Here is a 22,537-nt window from a genome sequence, read left to right as displayed (position 1 = left end):
AAAATATGTTGCAGTTTATGTCTTGTTTGTTTTTATTATTTATTTTTATTTGTTTTACCAAAATCTCCCTGTAAAATGTGTTCTGTGCAGAGCTGTTTTGTGTATTTTGACATTTCTTAATAAACAGAATTTTGACACGCATGCGAAATTATCATACATAATTTGTCTTGGTTTATTATGCATTATTGTAGTACAGCTTGTAAAGCTTGTTCATAAACATTTTTCCCATTTGTACATGCTGAACACAGTTAAACGTATTAAAAATACACACACAGGGTTGTAATTTTTTCACAAATAGCAATACCATGTTATCGTTTTTAATCAAATTATCAGAATATCTGGACATTACATCTTCATAGTTTGATCCTTTTGACATGTGATAGAGGAAAAAAACACAGTTTTTGCCACACGTTACCGACATAAAATCTTGAACCTGTTTGTTTGAAAACTGTAGTCTTGTGCACATGGTTCTTAAAAACGTATAAATGTATGGTGGAAGCAGTTCGTGGTTGGGTTGGTTCCAAAGCTGTCAAAAAACACACCACACAATCCTCGCTGATGTAGACGGCTAACCAGTGTTTGCCGGGGAGATCTGAACTGTGAGTATTGATTATTATGGATGAAGGTAATTTTTGTAAAGGCTTATCCAGTAGCTGATCGCATGCTAACACACCGAGAAAATGGGTATTTGCGCAGATTTTGTCCATTACCGCCATCAGCTGAATGGTATTCATTCTCTATACTCGGGTTGAAGGGGTTTAGCGCGGAATTGCTGACCGTCTACGTAGGCGGCTAGAAACTCTAAATCATAATGTTTGAATGCAAAGGGATTCTTATCGTATGCACCCGTGGGTAGCGTTCCTAAAAAGAAATTTTCTTGGTTAGAAACACATGTACCGGTCGGTATGGAAAAAAAATTCACATGCACTCTATCGATGGGATATTTAGCCGTTGCTGTAAGTAATGCCTGAGCGTGACCTAGTCTTACAGCAGGGGAAACAGAAACTTTTTAACAAATAAGGTAAGAATGTTTATTTTGTATGCTACATTGTCATTGCGCATCAGACTGAATTCGGATCATTCGTATTTTAATACCGATGCCATTTAACATCAGTTTTTCTTGTTAGAATATATCGCTATGGATCGGTGGCAACAGCGCCACCATGTTGCTGGCATTTGTAAATGCAGCTGTCTTTGTCAGCCCATGATTTTCGCCACCAGGGTCCGTGAGGTCAATATGTCCTGCTGTGTCTTTGTAAAAGAGGCCGGCTAAGAACAGTGTTTCCAGGGTGTGTCGATCATAGCTGATTAAACATTCTATGATACTACGATAGGGGTATGTATTTGAACTCTGCGAGATCAACCTGTCCCCCAAGGACATATATACCTGAGAAAATACAGAGGCGCCAAGGTAGTTTATCAATCCAACGGGTGCACCGTCGGGGATGTTAGTCCCATCGGGTCTTGTGATTTTGAGTCGTATGTACAATAACATGTTGCTCAGATCAATACAGTCTTCACCATTCCCCGCAATGAAAAATTCCAAAGGTGCCGTATCTGATATGGCTGAAATTGGTGGCACTTCTACATGTGTTTTTTTTCTATTGTCGTCTGTTTCAAGGGCACTGTGAACAAGTCCAGCTTTGACTTGATGCACTTTTCTAACATGTCGTGTATCAGCGACATGATTAGAAGATGGTGTTAAAATCTCTTCCAGCTGATGTGCGTCCATGGTGTTTATCCCGCGATTTTGTTTTTGACACTGACAGCCTCTTAGGCTTCTCTTTGTTTTTCTTTGCATGTGGTGCTAACCTCGTACCGGGTGGTCTTTTCACAGATCTGCAGGGCATCACTAACAGGCCGGAACCATCCTGGTTGCTTGCATTGTTTCCACATGTCTAACAATGTTTTTAGCAGCACTCTTAAGATGCGGTTTAGCGATGCTGAACCCTTTTTTAAATAGAGGCGCGACCATTCCAAAAGGCCCTCGAAAAATACAGCAGATCCCCGTGCCATACATGGTAGGAGTACTCGCATAGCCAGGCAACAGGCCTCCGGCCTGATTTTGGTAATAAGGGATGTGTTGGGATATTTCGTTGTCAGGATACACCGACCGAGAGGAATTGCAAGGCAGTGTTACGTAAAGCCCGTCATCACCCATGGTCTTGTCTACCGTGAATGAAACAGCGTACAAAAAACAGCATTTTTAAAAGTGATTCTAAACATCAACCGCATCTTCTTCACAAACCCAACTGTTGAACTTGGAAGGCCATCCAAGCCATTTTACCAGAACTATGCTCTTTTTACCCATCTTCTTTCTTTCTAAAATCTTCTCAACTTTGAAAGTTTTATTTCAACCAACCTTTATTTCTTGCAAATCTTCTTCATAAAAACATCCATCTATTATATCGCCGCCATAATCTTTCAGCTTGTAGACGGGCAGGGTTCGCAGAATGTGCTCAGCTATGGTGAAAAATTTGTGCGTGTAGTTTTGCTCGTACTCCTTTGTAAAGGGGCCTCTCACTCTGGAAACCCTTACCACATCTCCAGTCTTGTATTTAAACACAACACTCTTGCCCTTTGCATCTTTCACGCCAAACAAAGTCTTAAATATGTTATTTTGGTTTTCTCTGGTGACGTCTGCAGGTCTCACCTTAATGCTCCGATGATAACTGTTGTTTTAGGAGGTGATTAAATCTTGCAATACATCTCTATATATATATATCGCTTAGAATTGACGGCTGTGAGATACCTCCACATTCTACCCGACGGGTTGTAGTAGTGTGGACATAGTCTCTATCGTTCCCTGGAGAAGACGATCCTGTTAGCATTTCAGGAGACTCAGACCCCGGTGTGTAAGTCAAATTCATTTTCCAAAGCTTCTCGCAAAATTCATCAAGCCAACAGCAGTCTTCAGGCATGGTTGTTTCATTTTCAAAACAATTAGCAAATATGTAGTAGCTTTTCTGTTGTGTTACACTATTCCACGCAGCGTTGTAGACACGTTCCAAACCAGCGACTTCAAGGTCTCTCCAAACTTTGTTTCTGAACAAACTCCAGTCTTTACCATGGAATGGTATGTGTATCGTGTCCTCTGTAAATGACTCCCCAGATTCAATGGTGTACAGCTTCACAGATTGCGCAAACTTGTCGAAAACATATCCAGCAGCGCGCCCATCAGACAACGGCCATTTGTATTCCACCGCTTCGTTCTCATTTTGAAGAAAATGAATCAAACTCTCGGATTTCCTCTTCTTTTTTGGCGCAAAAGTCATTTTGTCACCCGCCATAGCATCGTCGCTAATAGTGACAAGAGGCACCCTCTTCACACTCTTTGCCGCGCTAGATGCAGACATTTTTTAAACAGCTAACTCGTTAGACTTAGCTGTGAACACCAGGATACGTACAGAACACTATTTCCATGTCAAGTGTATTTATTACCAGTGGGACTGGTCCATACATGTCCTGACTACCCCTGTCAATCATGCCGGCTGAGGGAGGCCGAGAGGGGAGGGGTGTCCTCACAGGGGGTCATAAATCACTTTGATTGACAGTTTGACAAAGTATAGGATATATACTACTTGCACATTCCAACTGTTACCATCATCAAACCCATTTAATTTATTTCTATATGAAAAAATATTATAATAATATTTTTACTGGTATTATGTAGAGATCGTTCTACAGACGGCAGAGGCCATGGGACAGGCTTCTCACCTGGCATCAGTTTTTTTCATGGCTCTCTCCATGTGTGAATGATTATCAGTTGAATATTTGTTTAAATATTTGTAAATATGCACAGCTTCTAATATATGAGCTTGCGTTTATTTGTAACAGGCATGTGGCAGAGCAAACAGTGCGCAACTATTAAGAGTCACTCTCGTTCTTTCTCCATTACCGATGCAGCCGTGCTATAAAATTTGATAGAGATATGTCTTGTCAGGCGGACACTATGCAGCTTTCAAAAAGAAAAGGACATTTATTAACCTTTAGTGTTCTTTAGTAATTGCAGTTGAAGTTGTGTAAACTCTCTCCTTTTTCACCCTTTCCTTATCTCTTTCTATCATTCTCAGTCAGCCTCTCTATCCCCATCCCCTTTGATCCCAGTTCTCTCTTTTTATGGCCCAGGCCTTCCTGTGTTCAGAACCAATGCACACCAAAACAGAAACCCCTCACTGTAACACCTAACAGACACCAGGCTCGATGTTTTAGCGCAGCATCCCCCAGACCATTTGGTCAAATGCTGATAACATTTAATTGCGAGAGAGACTACATCAACTTGGGAGGTTAGTTCCTGATGAGAATGGAATTCGGACCATGCCACAGACCCCATCCGCATTGCCCCACTCGGGTGCAAACTATGTAAGACAAAACAAAAATTAAACTAAGCATATCACGTTATCAAAAAAGTATGCATATCGAGCCATAACCATTCCTATAGTCATAAAAGCGTGGTAGGATTTAAAAATAACCAGTAGCCAAGTCACGAGCAGCTAATTTTATGACCATTGGTGTGACTGTGCTGTTTTTAATGATAAAGAAACCATATTTGGTCTCGTTTGGAAGCATAAAATGCATGTCAGGGAGTTTCAAGGAGTGTCTCCTCCCTTCAGACAGAGACACCCCCAAAAAGGATAGCAGCACCCCCATCTGCACCAGATAAAATGCCAGACTCCCTCCCATCCTACAGTTCAGCTACGCTACAGTTCGGCTATGTAACAGTTCGACCTAGCGTCTACTGGGCTCCGGTTGTATCTCATACCTGAATGTAACTGGGCCTGCTCTTCTTCTTCCTCATCCCTTTTCTCTCCCTTCCTCACTGCCCTTTTTGTGTGTAAGAAACTCCACTAGAACATCACTCAGATAGTTCTTTTGGTTAAGCGTGCCTCTTCGTGAGCAAAGCCTCATACTTGCGTCGTTGTTCATTCATACATACTTTATGTTCCGAAATAAGGTTATGGTAACAGCTAAGTGATATTAATATTAAGTCTAATATTCACAGCGAACCATTAACCAGATTTTCCTCATACCATCGGCACAGCAGCCTTCAACTGAAATGACATCTAATCAATACTAAAAAGTGAAAACCAGTTTTAGGGAGGAAATACTTGATTCCTGCCAATCCCATCCTTTGACAGGAACTTTGCTGTTGGAGACTCCAGTAATTTGTGTGTTTGAAAACCATGAAGTCAATGAATGTCCCTATGAATCTACTGTAAAAATGCTAATGTTGGTTAGCATGTTATGAGATGGGTTTGCTTTTTTGTTTTTTGTTTTTCTAAAACTAACCGTAGGAAATAGGACTGTGAGAACAGTGATGTCCTCTGAAATTTGTTGGAAATACTCTACAATGACTTTGATTTATGCAAGTTTTTTTTTCTCTTCCAAAGCGAGCTATGAAAAGCTCTCAGATTTTCACAATGGCAGTGAATTCATGATGGTGAGTGGCAAACGAAAAGATACATCAAAGCAACCTTTAAGAGCAGGTCAACTGTTATTCTACAACGTCCTCTTCAGCATCATTGAAACAGAGTCTTGAATTGAATTGAAAGTAAATGTACAAATGTAACTGTAAATGAGTAAATGTTAATGCATAAATGTTGGAATGAATTGAATAGAACTAAATTAGTACTAAATTAGTGTGTACGTGTGTGTGTGTGTGTGTGTGTGTGTGTGTTTCCTAATTTTAATAAATGCTGGCTCTTTCCTCCTTTTTTTAAAGATATATTGATTGCTGGTCTGTCTGTTTTATCCCGCTTATATTGGATCTAGAGTGCATATGCAGACCAAACTGAAACTCACCCAGAGCATTACAGATTCTAAGACTCTAAACTGTAAGGCTAAGATATCAACTGTGGACATTGCTACCTGTTATCAGCCCACACCCTGTTATGGACGAGAAGTATAACAGACATCAGACACACACACATTTATATTATTATTATTATTATTATTATTATCATTATTATTATTATTATACTTAGTGGTAGGACCAACCTTAGCTGTGAAATATACATCAGGCATTGCAGGAAACTCTCCACTTCACTCTTTTCATTTGTCCAACCTCTCAGCTGCATTGGTTTCTTCTCTTTCTGGAGCTTCAGCACTTCTAAGAACAGGGAGGCCTTTCTCTCTGTCAGGTCTATATACCAGACTGCAAGAAACACAGAGGTTATAAGCCTGGTTAAACATCATGACAGCATTAAACACAGACAATTCTAGTATTGATATAATTCAGTATCAATATCACCACTGCAATCATATCTCATATGATAGCAGGCAGTGTGTTTAATGAGAACTGCTAAGAATAGTTTCTTTCCTGTCACTACAAAGCAAACTGCTAATATGTTTGTTGATAGGTTTGGTATTATTAAGATCAATGATTTATTGTATTTTCTAGGTCAATTCTCCTATCCTTTTCAAACTCGTTATCCATTTCAAACTTGTCTTCACTCTTTACAGTTACGGTTACTTTTTAAGATCTGAGCCCCAATTTAAGCAAAGCCAGCTTACTTTAACCTAACTTTAACATAAAAACACTGCATAACATTTATCTGTTACTGATAATAACTGCACATTTTGTAATTCCTGTAACATTTTCACCTTTGTTCAACAGGTATATTTACACTAGTTTTGGAAGGATATGTTTTGTAAACATTCATTTCATTAACATCACTTGTAATATCCCACTTCAAAATAATGGAACTGCTCTTCAGTTTATTGTATTATTTTAAAACATCTGACCGTTTGTAATAACTTGATTCTTCTGCAGTATAAAAGAGAGAAAAAGCAAATCCACTGGCATGTATCAGACTTGATTGATTTTTCATCAGACAAATTTTATTTCCAGATATTCCGAGCATTTTATTTATTATTAATTTATTCATTTACTGGGGGTCCAAGGAGCAAAACCTCTGGAACCCTTTTATTTTTAGTCTGTTCATTATTAATTTTATAAGTAGTGGTAGTAGTGGTAGTAATAGTAGTAGTAGTGGTGCTAGAAGTAGTTGTTTTTATTAGCTTAGTAGTTATTAGCAGTAGTAATATTATCAGTAGTAGTAGCAGCAGTAGTGTTGGTGGTATTGGTATCATTATTGCTTTTGTACTGTCTTTGTTGTTGTTGTTGTTGTTGTTGTTTTGTTTTGTCTTAAGTCTTCAACTGAAATAACATCTAATCTATACTAAAAAGTGAAAACCAGTTTTAGGGAGGAAATATTTGATTCCTGCCAATCCAATCCTTTGACAGGAACTTTGCTGTTGGAGACTCCAGTAATTTGTGTGTTTTGATACCATGAAGTTAATGAATGTCCCTATGAATCTACTGTAAAAATGCTAATGTTGGTTAGCATGTTATGAGATGGGTTTTTTGTTTTTTTGTTTTTTACTCTAAAACTAATCGTAGGAAACAGAAGTGTGAGAACAGTGATGTCCTCTGAAATTTGTTGGAAATACTCTAAAATGACTTTGATTTATGCAAGTTTTTTTTTTCTTCCAAAGCAAGCTATGAAAAGCTCTCAGATTTTCACAATGGCAGTGAATTCATGATGGGTACTGATGGATATCTGTTACTGATAATAACTGCACATTTTGTAATTCCTGTAACATTTTCACCTTTGTTCAACAGGTATATTTACACTAGTTTTGTTTTGGTTTTGATAGATCTCTCATTCCCCCATTTATTTATGCCATAGCGGATTTCCTAACATTTTGAATTCTATTTCTAAAACCCTTTTTATCCTTATATCTTTATATCCATATATCCAATCCTTATATCAGTCACCTTGGTCTTTCCATATAGTACACTTGTATAAAATTTGTCTGGGCTCTACTGTATTATTCAGACTTTTCAAACACTGTATTTCTGTTTTCAACTAGTGTATCTCTGCCTACTGTTATACTAGAACGTTACTTGTATCAGCTCTGCCACAAAATCCTTGTAAGTTATGATTTTGCCGAAATTTACTTTTGAGAATTCACCCTGGAATATATAAATATCACAGAATTATTAAAGTAATTTTTTAGAAAAAAAAATCTGGACTCTGAATCTCAATATCCATCAAACAAAAAAGCTCAATACTGCATTCTATATTGCGACCACATGCCAATAAACAGTAGTGGTCATAACCTTTTGGAAGAAGACAGCTATATCCAGTACATATTGTGCAATAGACACCAATCCTGGAATACATAGTCTCCAGGCCATTCCAAGCTCAACCAAAGCAAAATTTGTTTTGATTTTGCTAACTAGGTGGCAATGCAGACAGAAAATTAGTGACAACATTAAAAAAAAAAAAAAACAGCTAGTTTGCCTGATCAATTACCGTATACCGTACCAGTAAACTACCCCACAGCTAATTCCTCACTAAATGATACAAAAAAGGGAGGACTGGCCCTTTTTTGTGTTTTGTTGTGTTTTAAATTTTAACTGCTCAATCAAGTCAAAACAACCATTTCTATGCCAGAACTTTTTGTCATTTAAGTGGTTTGCATATAATTGTGTATTAAATACTTCAGAAAAAATTCTCTGCATGGGACATACAACCCAAAAGCTAATTTCATGTCGAACCCCCCATTCCCCATCCTCCCCTCATTTTCAGTTTCATTATTGTACTCAGAATTTTAGGTAAATGTAGACAATGTGCCATATGATGGAACTCACCATCCACAGGGATGTCTGTTTCCTCACTGGGTTCACTGGTGTCTCCCTCTCCATAGACAGCAGAGACTCTGACTCTGTAGCAAGCACTGTGAGGGAAAGTTACAGTACATTCACACTGAGGTCCCTCTGTTTGTTTAGAGGACCATCTATCCAATCCAGCTTCTTTACACCAAACCATGTAGTAGAGAACAGGTGAACCCTCCTCAGATTCAGGCCTCTGCCAGTCTAAACTGATGGTAGATTTGTTCAGCCTTCTTGCTTTAGGCTGTCCAGGCCTGAGTCTTGGCTGAGCCTGAAATGTAATGATTCTGCTGCAGTCACTCATTCTGCCATCATGGATAACGGAGTATCTGAGCTCATACTTGCTTCCTGCTTTTAAACCAAATAATGTATAAGTTCCCTCAGGACTAGAGACGTAAACAGAATCCCAGGCTTTAGTCCTAGGGGCAGCAGCACCACTGCTTACAGCTCTGTACTCAATTCTGTATCTCTCAGTGATTAAGTTCTGTGTTTTTTGTAGTCTCACTGTGACACTTGTTTGTTTTGTCTGTATTGTTACTGCTGGATCTGGTTTTACTCCAAGGTTTATACACTGGCTAACAACACTGCCAGCTTGGTAAAGCAAAATGGAGGATCCAAGGAAGACATCATTAGCTGTAGATGTGGCAATGTACTTTGTGGTCTCTGAATCCTCATTGTTGTCTTTGGAAGTTTTGAATAATTGTAGATCTGAGAGTATCTTCTGTGACCAGTCTGGGAGTTTGAATGGATGTGTTGTATAAAATCTATCCATTGAGAACCTGTTTACCAAATGGATGTACTGAGTCAGCACTTTAAGGAATGGATCTTTTCTCTCTAGTGAGGTAAGAGCAAAACAGAGCACCCTGTTTGTTTGTGGATCTCTTATGATTTGATTCAACTGCTTGTGTGATTTTATAATGGTGATATTGGCATCTCTGCAGTCATTCAAAGCCTTGATTTCTGTCTGTTTGTTATGGATCCACTGTTGTACATTCTGGGGACTGAATGGAGACCGATCATTCCTCTCAAGCATGTCTCTAAGATTCTCTTCTCCTTCCTTTCCTCCCTCTCGTATGGTCTGTATGCTAGTGGCTAAAGCTCCCTGGAACTCTGATTGATACTGCTTTAGAAGTTCGTAAAATTGAGTGAGTTTCTTCTGCAGAATAGGGAACCATGCCATCACACTAAGACTGGAGGACTCATCCATCAAATACTTAGACATCCTGATCCCATTCCTCAACTGTTCTACAACATTCACTGCTCTGTGCAACAAGTCATCACGGATTTCCCTCACTACCCGAACAAAAGTTGGGTCAATATTTTTCAGAGGACACAACCAGACCTTCAGAGGGACTGCAATGTCACCTTGGGATCCGAGTAGCTTTGGGAAGGACTTGTAGACTTTCACTGCAGTTTCAAAGTTCATGGGACTCTTGAAATCACCCACATCACTGTATAGAACACAGTCATAGAGCAAAGTGTTTAATCGCTCACTTTCAGTCAAACAGGATCCAAACAGGACTTCTTCCTTCACTGCACTGAAGGATGAAGTCATCTTCTTTATTACATTTTCCAGGCCTCCATTTTCATCACTGCTGTCACTGTCCTTTTTAAAGACAAAGAAAGCTTGAGCTCCATAGAGCACTGCCATGACCACATGCGTAGCTTTGTTTTGATTGGTCAGTCGGAGAGGAGCTTGACCTTGGATCAGGCTTTGGCTGAGCATTTCCAGTCTGGAAGTGGCTCTGTAGTGCAGAGTGACATGGTCCTGCTGTAGGGATCGAGGGGTGTGGTTAAGATACCCAGCAGCTCCACCCACTTCAATAAGTCCAGACAAAACAGTGGCTCTTAAAGGAAGAGACACATCCAGAGCTCTGAATCTTTCCTGCAATGAGTCTCCCACTAAAACCCTCACATCTGTGTGTGGCCAAGGCAGAGACAGTCTCAAAGAGGATATAACACCCTCATCCCACAGAAACTGATCTGAAAATGGAGAGGTTTTTGATTAGGGTGTGGTCTACTTTATATTCTTCCTAGCATGTAAAAACAAGAAATCAACATAATTTTCTTTTTATGACCACTTCCTGTCTTTTAAAAATGGGCCAGTTGAGTCCTTATTTGTTTGAGAATGCCCAAGATCCTCTTTACAAAGATGTGCATCAAATAATAAAGATTATTCCTCCCTGATTTATAACTGTCAGTAATCCCACAGTCTGAGGGATCATTAACAGTAACATCATAACAGTGAATTAACCATAACATTGAAAACCATGGAATGCTCAAGATGCTTGATGATGCTTACGCTTAAATGTCCTGAACTGCTACTGTGTCCCCCTCTCACACATTTAAATGGATATTAATATCAAAATCAGACTGTGTGCATAACATTTCTAGCACACTGTTTTAGTCCTCCATAGATTTACTTGCAATTATTCATCATTTATAAACTGGAACAGTGCTTTGTCCACTAGTTTACTGGTTATAGGTAATGGGATTGCTGGCAAATGGGATTACTGTGACTTTTAAGAAACTTTTACCTTTCTATAAATGTCTAGTATAAGTAGCATCCAGTGAAAAATTAGCTCTGTATTTGCATTAATTCAAAGTCTACCTAATCCACCTAAAGCAAACATTTTATTCAAGGATGCAATAAGTTATCCGTCTACTTATGCTGTTGAAGGGAGAGGCAATTTTCAGGATCTATGAATCCAAGATCTTTGGAAGTTACTATACTTACCTGAGAAGAATGAATCACTGCAGCAGTCATACAACATTCCAAGATTCAATGGACGACTAAGAGCAGCTACTTCAGTACAGTCAGATGTCCAGTCTAGAGAACAACAGGTAAAAAAAGTAATTTAACATCACAAGTATCAAAAGAACCACTACAACACGTATGGTCCGTTTACCTAAAGATTAGACTAGTGTTTTCATACATGTAAAGCTCTAAGGAAAAAGAAAAAAAAACATGATTTACAAAACTTGACCATTATTGGAGACTATAATTGCTTGGATTATTTAACATGTTAGAAAGTTAATAAAAATTGAGATAAAGACATTTAGTTCAATAATCCTCGATTCCAGAAACAAAATTAATACCATGGCAACCCTTCCGGGGTCAGAAGGTGCAGTCACACAATATCCACACAATGTAATGATAATAACAAATACCATTCCAGTATTACAGTTTTTGCCGATTGCTTACACACTGGAAGTGAATGCCTAGAGAAAAGCATCTTTCAGTCTTTCACAGGAGCCTGTATGAGAAAATTAAAAAGGTATACGAAATACTAAAGATAAAAGTGTTTTGTATAAAGTACATCAGTTTGTTGTTGCTGCTTTCAAAGAGTAATTCAAATGGTGCATGTGTGTATCACTTCGTTGCAAAAATGCCATTTTGAAAAAGGATTGTTAGGTTTTGATTGCAGAGACATTTTGACATAGAAGTGAGATGTTTATCTCCAAGTGTTGTGCCTTATTTGGCTTGTGTGTAGAGTTTTGACACAATGAGCAAAATTCCGCAACAGGTGTGTAAGCAATCATAAAAAACTGTAACTTCAGATATTTGTTCCAGTCATTTGTACAGCTTTGATAATAACACCATTGCTGTGAAAATGTTTACTTCCTACTTAAGACTCAAGCTCTGTTCAATCCAACACGTCCTGATCTGAGTCAAAATATCACAGAAAAACGTATCTTTTAAAAGACTTCCATTATTGAAACGAGATTGTTTGTGTCAGTATTATATTGTTTCTTCATCCTTAGAAGATCAGTTACATATAGGACACATTTCGCTTGGGTATTTTTTTCTGTTTCTGTTTGGTGTTATTGGCATCCTTAGTGAATATGGCCCATAATCCTCCAACATGTCATAAAACTCACCTGTAGGGACTGCCTCCTCAGGTCTTCTACAGAATCTCTTGGCTTGATATGAGAGCTCATCCACAGCCTTCCTCAAAGTCTGCAGAACATAAACACAGAAAAATGACCAAAATGAATTATCAGTGCCTCGTACCACTATGTTGTGATGGGGTTTCTGTGGATGGAAGCAGGTATTTCACCTTCAATCCTGCATGCCCTTTATTGGCCAGTATGCAAGAGAGTTACCCAAAATGCTTAATTACTGTAATTACCTGTAATGACAGTGAACTCAGCAATAAAATCTCTCTCTCTCTCTCTCTCTCTCTCTCTCTCTCTTTCTCTCTCTATCTATCTCTGAGTGTGTGTGTTTGTAATGGTTCCACATGGTAAAAATGGTCTACTTCCTGTTGAAGACCATGAATACATCAGTAGATTCTACACATGTATCAGATGATCTGGCTACCTCTTTCAGCTCAGAAATCTCTTCTTGTAGATCCATGTTCTCTTTCTTGGCTTCCCCACTTACAGCAGTAAACTGCTGGTCTCGAATAGGAGTGAACACCTGTAAAGAACAATAAAAAGGCAGCATTTTCAAATCTTAATGGTTTACAGTGGTCACAACACTGCACATGCTTTTCACTGTGGATCCACATTTTCTCACTTCTTCATATTCTCTACACAACTGTATTCATTACTATAATCCCACATATTTGAGAATAAAATCAGTGAAATTGATCCTGTAAAAGTACCAAGTGTTCTCCTACTCACCATATCATCCTCTTTTTTGGGATAAATAATCTCATGGTTTTTGTGCTCCTCCATGGCACATGAGCGACAAACAAAAACGTGGTCAGTCTTGCAGAAAACCTCCAGAGCTCTCTGGTGCTGCTGACAGAGTTTTTGTTCCAGGTTTTCATTCACCTCCACCAGACTGTGTCTCTGTAGTGCTGGTATTGTGTAGTGCTGTCTCACGTGATTCTCACAGAGAGAGACAATGCAGGTCAGACAGGACTTCACTGCCTTAAGTTTCCCCTCAGTGCAGAAATCACAGGCCACATCTCCAGGTCCAGCATAGCAGTGAGCAGGAAGAGCAGGACTGAAACCAGCCTGCTGGAGCTTCTGGACCACCAGTGCCAAGACTGAATTTGTGTAAAGCACAGGCCGGGTTCTGGATCTCTTCCTACACTGAGGACAGGCATAGCCTCCTGTCTGGTCTGGTTTATCCCAGTAGGTCTCAATGCATGTCCTGCAGTAACTGTGGCCACAGGGAATGGAGACTGGATTCTTCAGCACCTCTGTACACACTGAACACCTGAAGTGGTCTTCTGTCAGCAGACTGGCTGTCAGATCACTGTACAGAGAAGTATTAATGAGTCAATAAGCCTTAAACTAACTATTAAAACAGCAGTTTTTTAAGGAAACCAAAAGATAGAAATCATATTACCTGATATCTGGAGAATAGACTTCTTGTCTAAATGCAAGTGGTCTGTCCATGGATTGGTCACTCCTTAGTGATGGACATGGTAATGGTATCTTGTCCAGTTTAACCCTGACAGAAAACAAGTGGGATTTAAAGGGGAGGACTATTAAATAATGAATATCATAACAATCAATTCAGTTCAAGACACATAATTTCCAGCAACTAGCTTCATTACACTACTCTTGTCTTAAAGAATGTTGAACAGCCATCTCTTGTGTATGTGACTGGTAGATGCTGCACCTAAGATCTAAAGAGCACTGAACTTTCATATCTCTCTGCACTAAATGCTACTGGACGATCCATTGACTGGTTGCTTTTCATGGATAAGAGTGAGGGACCTGGTAATGTGAGTCAGTGTGGAAAAATGACATGATGTGTGGTTCTGAAACTGAAACTCTGTTTCTGATCCATCCTTTTCATAAGTGTCCAAGAATTTTTGTAGTAGATGAATAGTTAAGGTCTTAAACAAAAGACACAAAAAAGCCACTCATACCTTGGAAATCCTTTGCAGTATGCAACTGGTCGATCCTTTGATTGATCACTTTGTGGAGATAAACAGCCAGATGAGGGAGACACTGATTGTTCCAGCTGGTGCCTTTGGATTAGAAAACGAAATGAAGTAAATCGACAATCCCTTCTGTAAATGCTTCTGTAAATGTGACTGTGTCTACATCTCCCTGTCTCTTTCTCTCTCTCTCTCTCTCTATATATATATATTATATCTGCACGGCCGTCTTGCCTGTGTTAACATCAAGTTGAGTGCAGTTGGGTTTTTTTATGCTTTTCAAATAAAAAGTTTCATAGAAGTTTTATTGCAGAACAACAATGATACAAGCAAAATAAATGCAGTAGTAGTTAAACAGACTTATAGAAAAGCAACAATGAATGATTGGTGATGAAGATGGTAAGAGATGGTTGAAAAAAATAAGTTAAAAAAATCTGTGCTCTCCTTCACTGCAAACATTTCATTCCCACACATCTACACAAAGTATGTGCTATGCCTGTGACTCACTGTGAAAAGGCTAAAACAATATCTGTCCATATATTTCTATGATTTTCTTATCCCAAAAATGTTCGTAGCAATACTAACAAAATCTAAAAATATACCATTTTTTAAAACCACAAAAATAGCAGAATGATTAAGAAGTTACAACAGAACACTCTACCATGGTTTAAATTGTGACATTCTTAAACAGCAATTTTAAAAGTAACACACTTGTACTAGTTTACTCTCTTACCCGGTGAATGGAGACATTTCACTTCTGAATGTAATGGGTCGGTCCATGGACTGGTTGCTCCTCAGTGACAGACATGGTGATGGAATCTTCTGTGGTTCATCACTGAAGAGGATCAATGGAAACCGATGGGTCATAAATGAGCTCCGTGTTAGACACTACTTAAACTTCTGACAGTACAAATCTTTGACCTTACCCTTCACTGAATGCAATTGGTCGATCCATTGACTGGTCACTTTTCATGGACACACATGAAGGAGCAGGTGACATGACTCTCCCATGCTTGATTCTGAGTTTAAACAACAGTGATTCATCATGAAATGTCCATGGTAACGTAGACAAATTTTTAAAACACAACAACATAGACTACCATTCACACTCTGACACTTCTATCACAACTCTTATGTTGCATGTTGACCATGGAGGGATATAATACAGCAACAGACATTCTATTAAAAACACCAGGCTCTGAAAAATAACACAAAAAAAACAGGAAACCAAATGATGCATTGTTAAACAGCAATTTTGAATGTAACCCAGTATTCTTAGTTTACAACTTTACCTTGTTAATGGAGACATTTCACTTCTGAATGTAATAGGTCGGTCCATGGACTGGTTGCTCCTCAGTGACAGACATGGTGATGGAATCTTCTGTGGTTCATCACTGAAGAGGATCAATGGAAACCGATGGGTCATAAATGAGCTCCGTGTTAGACACCACTTAAACTTCTGACAGTACAAATCTTTGACCTTACCCTTCACTGAATGCAATTGGTCGATCCATTGACTGGTCACTTTTCATGGACACACATGAAGGAGCAGGTGACATGACTCTCCCATGCTTGATTCTGAGTTTAAACAACAGTGATTCATCATGAAATGTCCATGGTAACGTAGACAAATTTTTAAAACACAACAACATAGACTACCATTCACACTCTGACACTTCTATCACAACTCTTATGTTGCATGTTGACCATGGAGGGATATAATACAGCAACAGACATTCTATTAAAAACACCAGGCTCTGAAAAATAACACAAAAAAAACAGGAAACCAAATGATGCATTGTTAAACAGCAATTTTGAATGTAACCCAGTATTCTTAGTTTACAACTTTACCTTGTTAATGGAGACATTTCACTTCTGAATGTAATAGGTCGGTCCATGGACGTGATTCCCTCATGCTTGATTCTGAGTTTAAACAACAGTGATTCATCATGAAATGTCCACAATAGCATAGACAAATTTCCAACAATGCACTCTGAAATACACTACCATTCACACAGTGACACTTTGTATTACAGCTCTTACACTGGATGTTGTCTATGGACGCATATAACACATGGACAGACATTACATTAAAAAGGAATCACATAATTACGTCATTATGTGATTAATCCTATTCAGTAAGCTATCCCTCTTCACAGAGAAAATGATTTGTACCAGGGACAAATTATAAACAGCTTAGTTCTGCTATTAACTTTAAGTAACCCAAGCCCTTAAGTTGTAAATTTTCATTGTTCATGTTTCTGTTTACATTTAATTCAAAACATAAATTACAACACATATTTAAAGCTGTCAATAAGTACAACAAGTTTATCTCATAAACCAGTAGAACTTGAATCCACAGTACCGACTATAAACAGGTGAACTTCCTCAGTCCAAAACATCCAGTTTAGTCAAATAAACAAAAAGATTTCAAGAAAGAGTCCAAAGTGCTAGATTGACCATGTTACCTTAATCCTGAAGAGTGGGTTTGCTGTTTAAATGCAATGGGTCTGTCCATTGATTGATCACTATTTAATGACAGAGACGGTGATGGTGTCCTGTCTGATTTTGTACTGGAAATACATCAAAGAAAATTAATGTTAAGTGTTCAAATTGTCCTTCAGTCGCCAACACAAAGTTTACAAAAACCTGTTTACAATAATATTTGTCAATACATTTCAATAAAATATGATTTTTAATTCTGAAAATATCTGTAGGGCTACTGTCAGGATCAAAAGAGATACCAGGCTCTAAAAAATAACCCAAAGAAATTAGAGGAAACCAAGTAATGTATTATGTAACAGTATGTTTTGAATGTAACCGAGTTTTCTTAGTTTACAACTTTACCTTGTTAATGGAGAGCACATTCTATCTGTGAATGCAATGGGTCTGTCCATGGACTGGTTGCTCCTCATTGACAGACATGGTGACGTTGTCCTGTCTGGGTTCACCCTATAAGCACATGAAGACAAAAGAATATAAAACTCATATTAACAGAAACTACAAGCTAAAAAACTACAAGAGTGCAAGAGTGCAGCTTAAGAATCTGCTGATTTTTCATTACAACAGAAAACAATGCAGAACATTACATTTTTAGTTTCTGTGGTAGCCACAGAGAAAGCAGTGTTGGCTGTGTTCAACTTCTGCTACAGCAGTGCAAACAGCTCTAAGTGTGTCCATTATTCTCTTGCGATGATAACTCCACAATATATACTTTGCACTTTTTCCACCCTCTGTTTATTGTACTTAGTATGAACTCAGAGCCTTTATCCTCTGAAGTCTTGTTCTTGGAGAAAACTCTACTTACATAAGTTTGAAAAAAAAAATGGAGAAAATTGTCCTCCAAGTGGCTGAGTAAAAATAAAGTCATGCTTCCTTCACAATTTTTGAACATCTGAAGACTGTGACAAATACATACTTACAGGTGACAGGGCTCGTCTCCATCCATACTGTATTATAATGTTCTGGATCTGGAAATTCTCTTACATGTCACCGATTGAGGATGTATCGAAACATGAACTGGCGTTAAAAAAAAAAGGTTACATCAGAAAAAGAGTTTTAACTTAAAAATGAAAGAGAGAAAGGAAGAGAACAAATAATATGAAAAAGACAGTCATACATGTGCAAGCTTTACATAAGAATATGTGACAATTATCAAGTGCTTAACAAAAATCAACACCTCACAACTGCAAACAGTTCATAAATGTATCTCAAGTAAGATTGAGAAAATAATACTTTCACTGCTGTCACTTAGCAGTCAGTTAAGCAAACATCTGCTGCTGGGCTCTTATTTAATGGCAGAACAGTCAACTTATGTCAACATTCTATGCAATTCTGCACAAAACACCCCCCCCCCCCCCCCCCTCAAAAAAAACCAAAACGAAACAAAAACAAAAACAGAAGGACTGTAGACATCCTGTTGCAGAACACTTCCACCCTCCACTATCACTGTCAGAACACACGTTAAAAAGATCTGAGCTTATACCGGACACATGGCAACCGCTGACACGTGCTCTAAGACAAGTTGAACCACTGGGTGGAAGTTTTCACTACCTATAGGCAGCGCTGTTAAGGAAATTACGTGCTCTGATAAGGCGCCCATGAGAAGGACAAGGAAAACAGGTTTTACGCCATCTTGGTTTTTAAGTTTAACAACTGTTCTAACAAAATAAAAAAATGAAGAAAGTAGAGACCATACTCAGAGTAAACCCAGCATCTTATGATCTGAGAGACCATTCGCTGTAAAGAATCAAACACGTGGTTAACTTTTGATATGTTGTTGCACTAGCAGTTTAAGCCGGTAGTAGCTGACCACAAATTCATCGCATTATGTACACACGTGGCCATACAACACACATAATACATTTGACAAAATCATCGTGAAATTAACTGACATTCCACATTAAATAAATAATCCACATTATATGTGTAATGACATACAAGCTCAACAAGCTATTTCGTTGACGCAGCAACAGTAAGACTCTATTTTGAAAGAGTTTCGGCCTCTACTCGAGAATGCTCTCTGCTCAATATCAACAACTGTTATTAATATAAACATCAGATATAGGCCACAGTGCGGCAGTATAATACTGTAATAAACAAAATAAAAAGCGAACCTGTTCCTTTTCAGCTGAACATCGTATTTTACACATCCTCCCTGGTAAGAAAAAAAAACAGCGGCAGCTTCGAAGGGTGATCCCAATTTAGTTTCACTTTCGATTAAATAAGAACCACCCATAGAACGTTCTAACGTACTACCAGCACCTAATGTTGTGAGTTTTTTTTTTAAAGTACTCGTGCCTGCACCAAATAGCACCGGGGGAGGGGGGGGGGGCATACACATAAAACTATGTGTTGTGCTTACATGTGTCCTGACAGGGGGGCAGTGAAAGGCTACTCATTTTAATTTATTTCTAAAAGTGTGGAGTGAGAGAACAGCACGTAACCTGACAGTGACTTTTGCATGGTTGTGTCAAAATAAAAGACGCCTGCTCGGTACAACAACCAATCAGATTGTAGACATATTGAAACGTTTGCTTTTCATATTGCTAATTGTTTGCAGTTTTGGCAGAAATTTAGACACATATATCTGAAACAAAATTTTACCTCATCACTGTTTTGCGTAGGTTTTTTTCTCAGGAGAATTAGTTTGGTATATATTTTGTCTGTCACTCAAACACTCAGGTCGCCAGTCCATCGCAGGGCATGCACACATTCACACCTAGAGGCAATTTTTAATATCTCCAATTCACCTGACGTACATGTCTTTGGACTTTGGGAGGAAACTGGAGCTCCCAGGGGAGACTTCCAGACCCTATCCTGTGATGCACTGTACCTGTTGCTAACTTCTCCAGCTGCTCGTTCTGAAGAGTATGCCTTTCCTCCAGTTCATTTTTTGCCTTCCTCTTCCACTCTGTCTGCTGCTTATGAGAGTTTGCATGTGATCAAAGCAGACATAGGGTCATTTATAGTGAAAGTCATGGCTTTGACAAGTACGTGTTGTCTGATCAAATAAAGCTTGATATTTGATATACTGATATCTAATATCCTTTGTTTTTCAACTGAACTCTGTCCTATCATGAATTGTGCATGAACTCCCCACATGCATTACAAAATTTTTGAGGAGGCTGGATGCATGTGTAAGTGCCCAACTTTTATTTAGAACAAGGCAGGCCAGGAAACAGAGGTGCAGACAGGAACAAGGCAGGAATAAAAAATATATATATAATAATAACTAAGATTTACTAGATGTGCTCAAGTCCAATTACGTAGGGCCTTGTCAGACCATGACTTGTCAGACCAAGGTCCTGCCATGCTAAGTTTTCAGGTGTTTGCTCCATGTATCCAGTGTGTCAGAGCATCTGACAGAGAGAGGTAAACATGCATTTTGAGACCTTAATCCACCTGCAGGTGGCACTATTAGGCATCATGCTAAAGCTGACCTGAGCAGGCACCTTGGGGTGTTTGATTTCTTAGCAACACAAGGAACATTAGACCTGAAATTTACAAACCAAACTTTATTTGACTGCACAAAACAACATGTAATGATAAGCCACAGCTTGTACTGTCTCAACTGTAAATGATGCTCTGTCTGTGTATTTGATAGATGGTTTGATTGATGTAATATTATATTAGCTTCCTATATCATTTTAAGGAGATCGTGTTAACCTAATTTTCTGACTGAATTATATGATTCCTGCGTACAGCTGACAACAAATAAAAAACTGACTAAACAAGCAAAAGTGAAAATTGGCTTTGTTTTGATTGGTATTCAAATGCTATAACCATTACAAGTTGTCCACAAAACCTCTAATTCACAGTTAAGAAAATTCTCTCACTGAACCTGCCACCTTTGAAACAACACCCCCTTCATTTATTTAATTAATATGGCCATACAAAAATTAAATGAATCAGTCAGAAACAGCTTACAATATAAAATCACAAGGAATCAGCAGAATTACAAAACTGTAAAAATGAACAAACAAAAATAAATAAAAAAGGTTCAACTTTGCAGTAAGTGAGCCCTAAACATTTGTTAACATGGTTTGTACGTTAAATATTGTATACTGCTGTTATGAAAGCACAATTTCATATTGTATTTTTGTCTTTTTCCCCTGTTAAATTTAGGGAGAGAAGATTAATCTCCTTTTTTTTGGAAAATATTTAAAAATAGAGAATTCATCACTCATTCTGTTGCACAGGGGCAGCCTCTGACATGGAAAGGTACCAACTCCAACGGTTCCTTGTTTTCAAACTGCTACAATAAATGCCTGTATATTTTAAGTTCTTGCCATTCAGAGTGTGAAATAAAGGAAGAACTGCAGCATATCACTTTGTAAATGTTGCTTGACATAATTATAGATTTTGACTTAGCTAAATAAAAATAAATAAGAATCCACATATTAGTTCAGGCTACTATATACTGTACATCTATGCATCTTCACCGCATTACTTTTAGCACTTAGAGCAGTTTTGACCCTAAGAACCCTGCATAATGATTAGATGCACAATTATACCAGGGAGCTCAGAGGTGGTTGGTGCCTCTGCAGTTGCAGGAACCAGGACTGGAGAACCATAGGCATCAAGCACCTCCGTAATGACTCAATCTGGTTCCAGCTTCCCCGCAGCAACAAGATACAGAGCTGGGGCCCTCACTGCAAAAAAATTCCCCATCGCAACTGGATCTGGAAGCCCCACTGCAGATGGATCCAGAGCAGAATCCTTATCAGGATAGGAACAGGAGCTGGATCTTGGGCCACCAAGATGATGGGAACAGGGAACAAACAGGAAGAGCATGAATGCTGTAGTGTCATGGCAGCACTCAAACCCTGATCTCTCCAGTCCCAGGTGAAGACTCTTGTCCTGAGCCCATCAGGTGGCAGAAGTTTCCTGCTCCATCCTGGCCTCCAAGCTGTGCAATCAGCAGGGCTTCAAAGGTGGCGTGAAACTGGGGGGAAAAATTGGTCATGGGTTGAAGACCCAGGGAAGGCACGGTGTTGGAACTCAATTACATCATCTTCTCGCTCACACAGACTGGTTTCTCCACAGATTGAGCTCTCTAGGCGACTACAGCTCATGTCCACCCTCACCTTGGGAAATACAATGCAGACGGTAAGGCAAGCTGAGGAGGTAGCACAGCAGATAAGCCAGCAGGAGCAACAGGCAGCACTCAGCGTGCAGGAGGTGACACATAGGTCACCATTGAAGAGAGGTGGGAGACAACCTGTTAAAGAAAGGAGCAAGTCCACTCGAGGGATTCCAGGTGCCGCCAATGCGGGAATGAGAAGCACAAAACCCCAGCCAAATGCCCAGCATGAGAGTCTGAGTGAAGAAAATGTGGTAAAGAGGGTCATTTGGAGAGAAAATGCTTCTATAAGTGTGGAGAGCCACATAAGACTGACTCACTTGTAAGGAATAATTAGCCTCTAATAATGAGTGAGCACTAATCAGCCAATCAGTGACTGTCAAGAACTGTAAACCAATAATAATAATTAAAAAAAAAAAAAACAGC

The 22,537-nt window shown here is 38.8% G+C and overlaps 2 protein-coding genes across 2 annotated transcripts; both read right to left on the bottom strand.

Annotated features, from left to right (window-relative positions):
* Positions 1 to 730: 730 nt before the first annotated feature.
* On the bottom strand, positions 731 to 13,087 carry LOC115823732 (neoverrucotoxin subunit alpha-like). The gene is made up of 7 exons (XM_030787760.1): positions 13,005 to 13,087; positions 12,563 to 12,641; positions 11,418 to 11,510; positions 8,660 to 10,663; positions 6,065 to 6,154; positions 2,032 to 2,169; positions 731 to 861 (listed from the first exon to the last, which is right to left on the bottom strand). The coding sequence occupies exons 1-7, from the start codon at positions 13,038 to 13,040 to the stop codon at positions 731 to 733; spliced, it is 2,571 nt and encodes an 856-aa protein (XP_030643620.1). The 5' UTR covers positions 13,041 to 13,087.
* Positions 13,088 to 13,198: 111 nt separating this feature from the next.
* On the bottom strand, positions 13,199 to 16,452 carry LOC115823731 (uncharacterized). The gene is made up of 8 exons (XM_030787758.1): positions 16,378 to 16,452; positions 16,012 to 16,104; positions 15,819 to 15,920; positions 15,453 to 15,545; positions 15,260 to 15,361; positions 14,515 to 14,616; positions 13,986 to 14,090; positions 13,199 to 13,892 (listed from the first exon to the last, which is right to left on the bottom strand). Exons 1-8 carry the CDS (start codon positions 16,422 to 16,424, stop codon positions 13,199 to 13,201), a joined length of 1,338 nt encoding a protein of 445 aa, XP_030643618.1. The 5' UTR covers positions 16,425 to 16,452.
* Between the last annotated feature and the right edge of the window lie 6,085 nt (positions 16,453 to 22,537).

The sequence above is a fragment of the Chanos chanos genome, chromosome 11 (assembly GCF_902362185.1).
Source record: "Chanos chanos chromosome 11, fChaCha1.1, whole genome shotgun sequence".
NCBI classification, from domain to species: domain Eukaryota; kingdom Metazoa; phylum Chordata; class Actinopteri; order Gonorynchiformes; family Chanidae; genus Chanos; species Chanos chanos.
The sequence above is the reverse complement of the archived record's forward strand: the minus strand, read 5'-3'. Positions and strand labels throughout refer to the sequence as shown.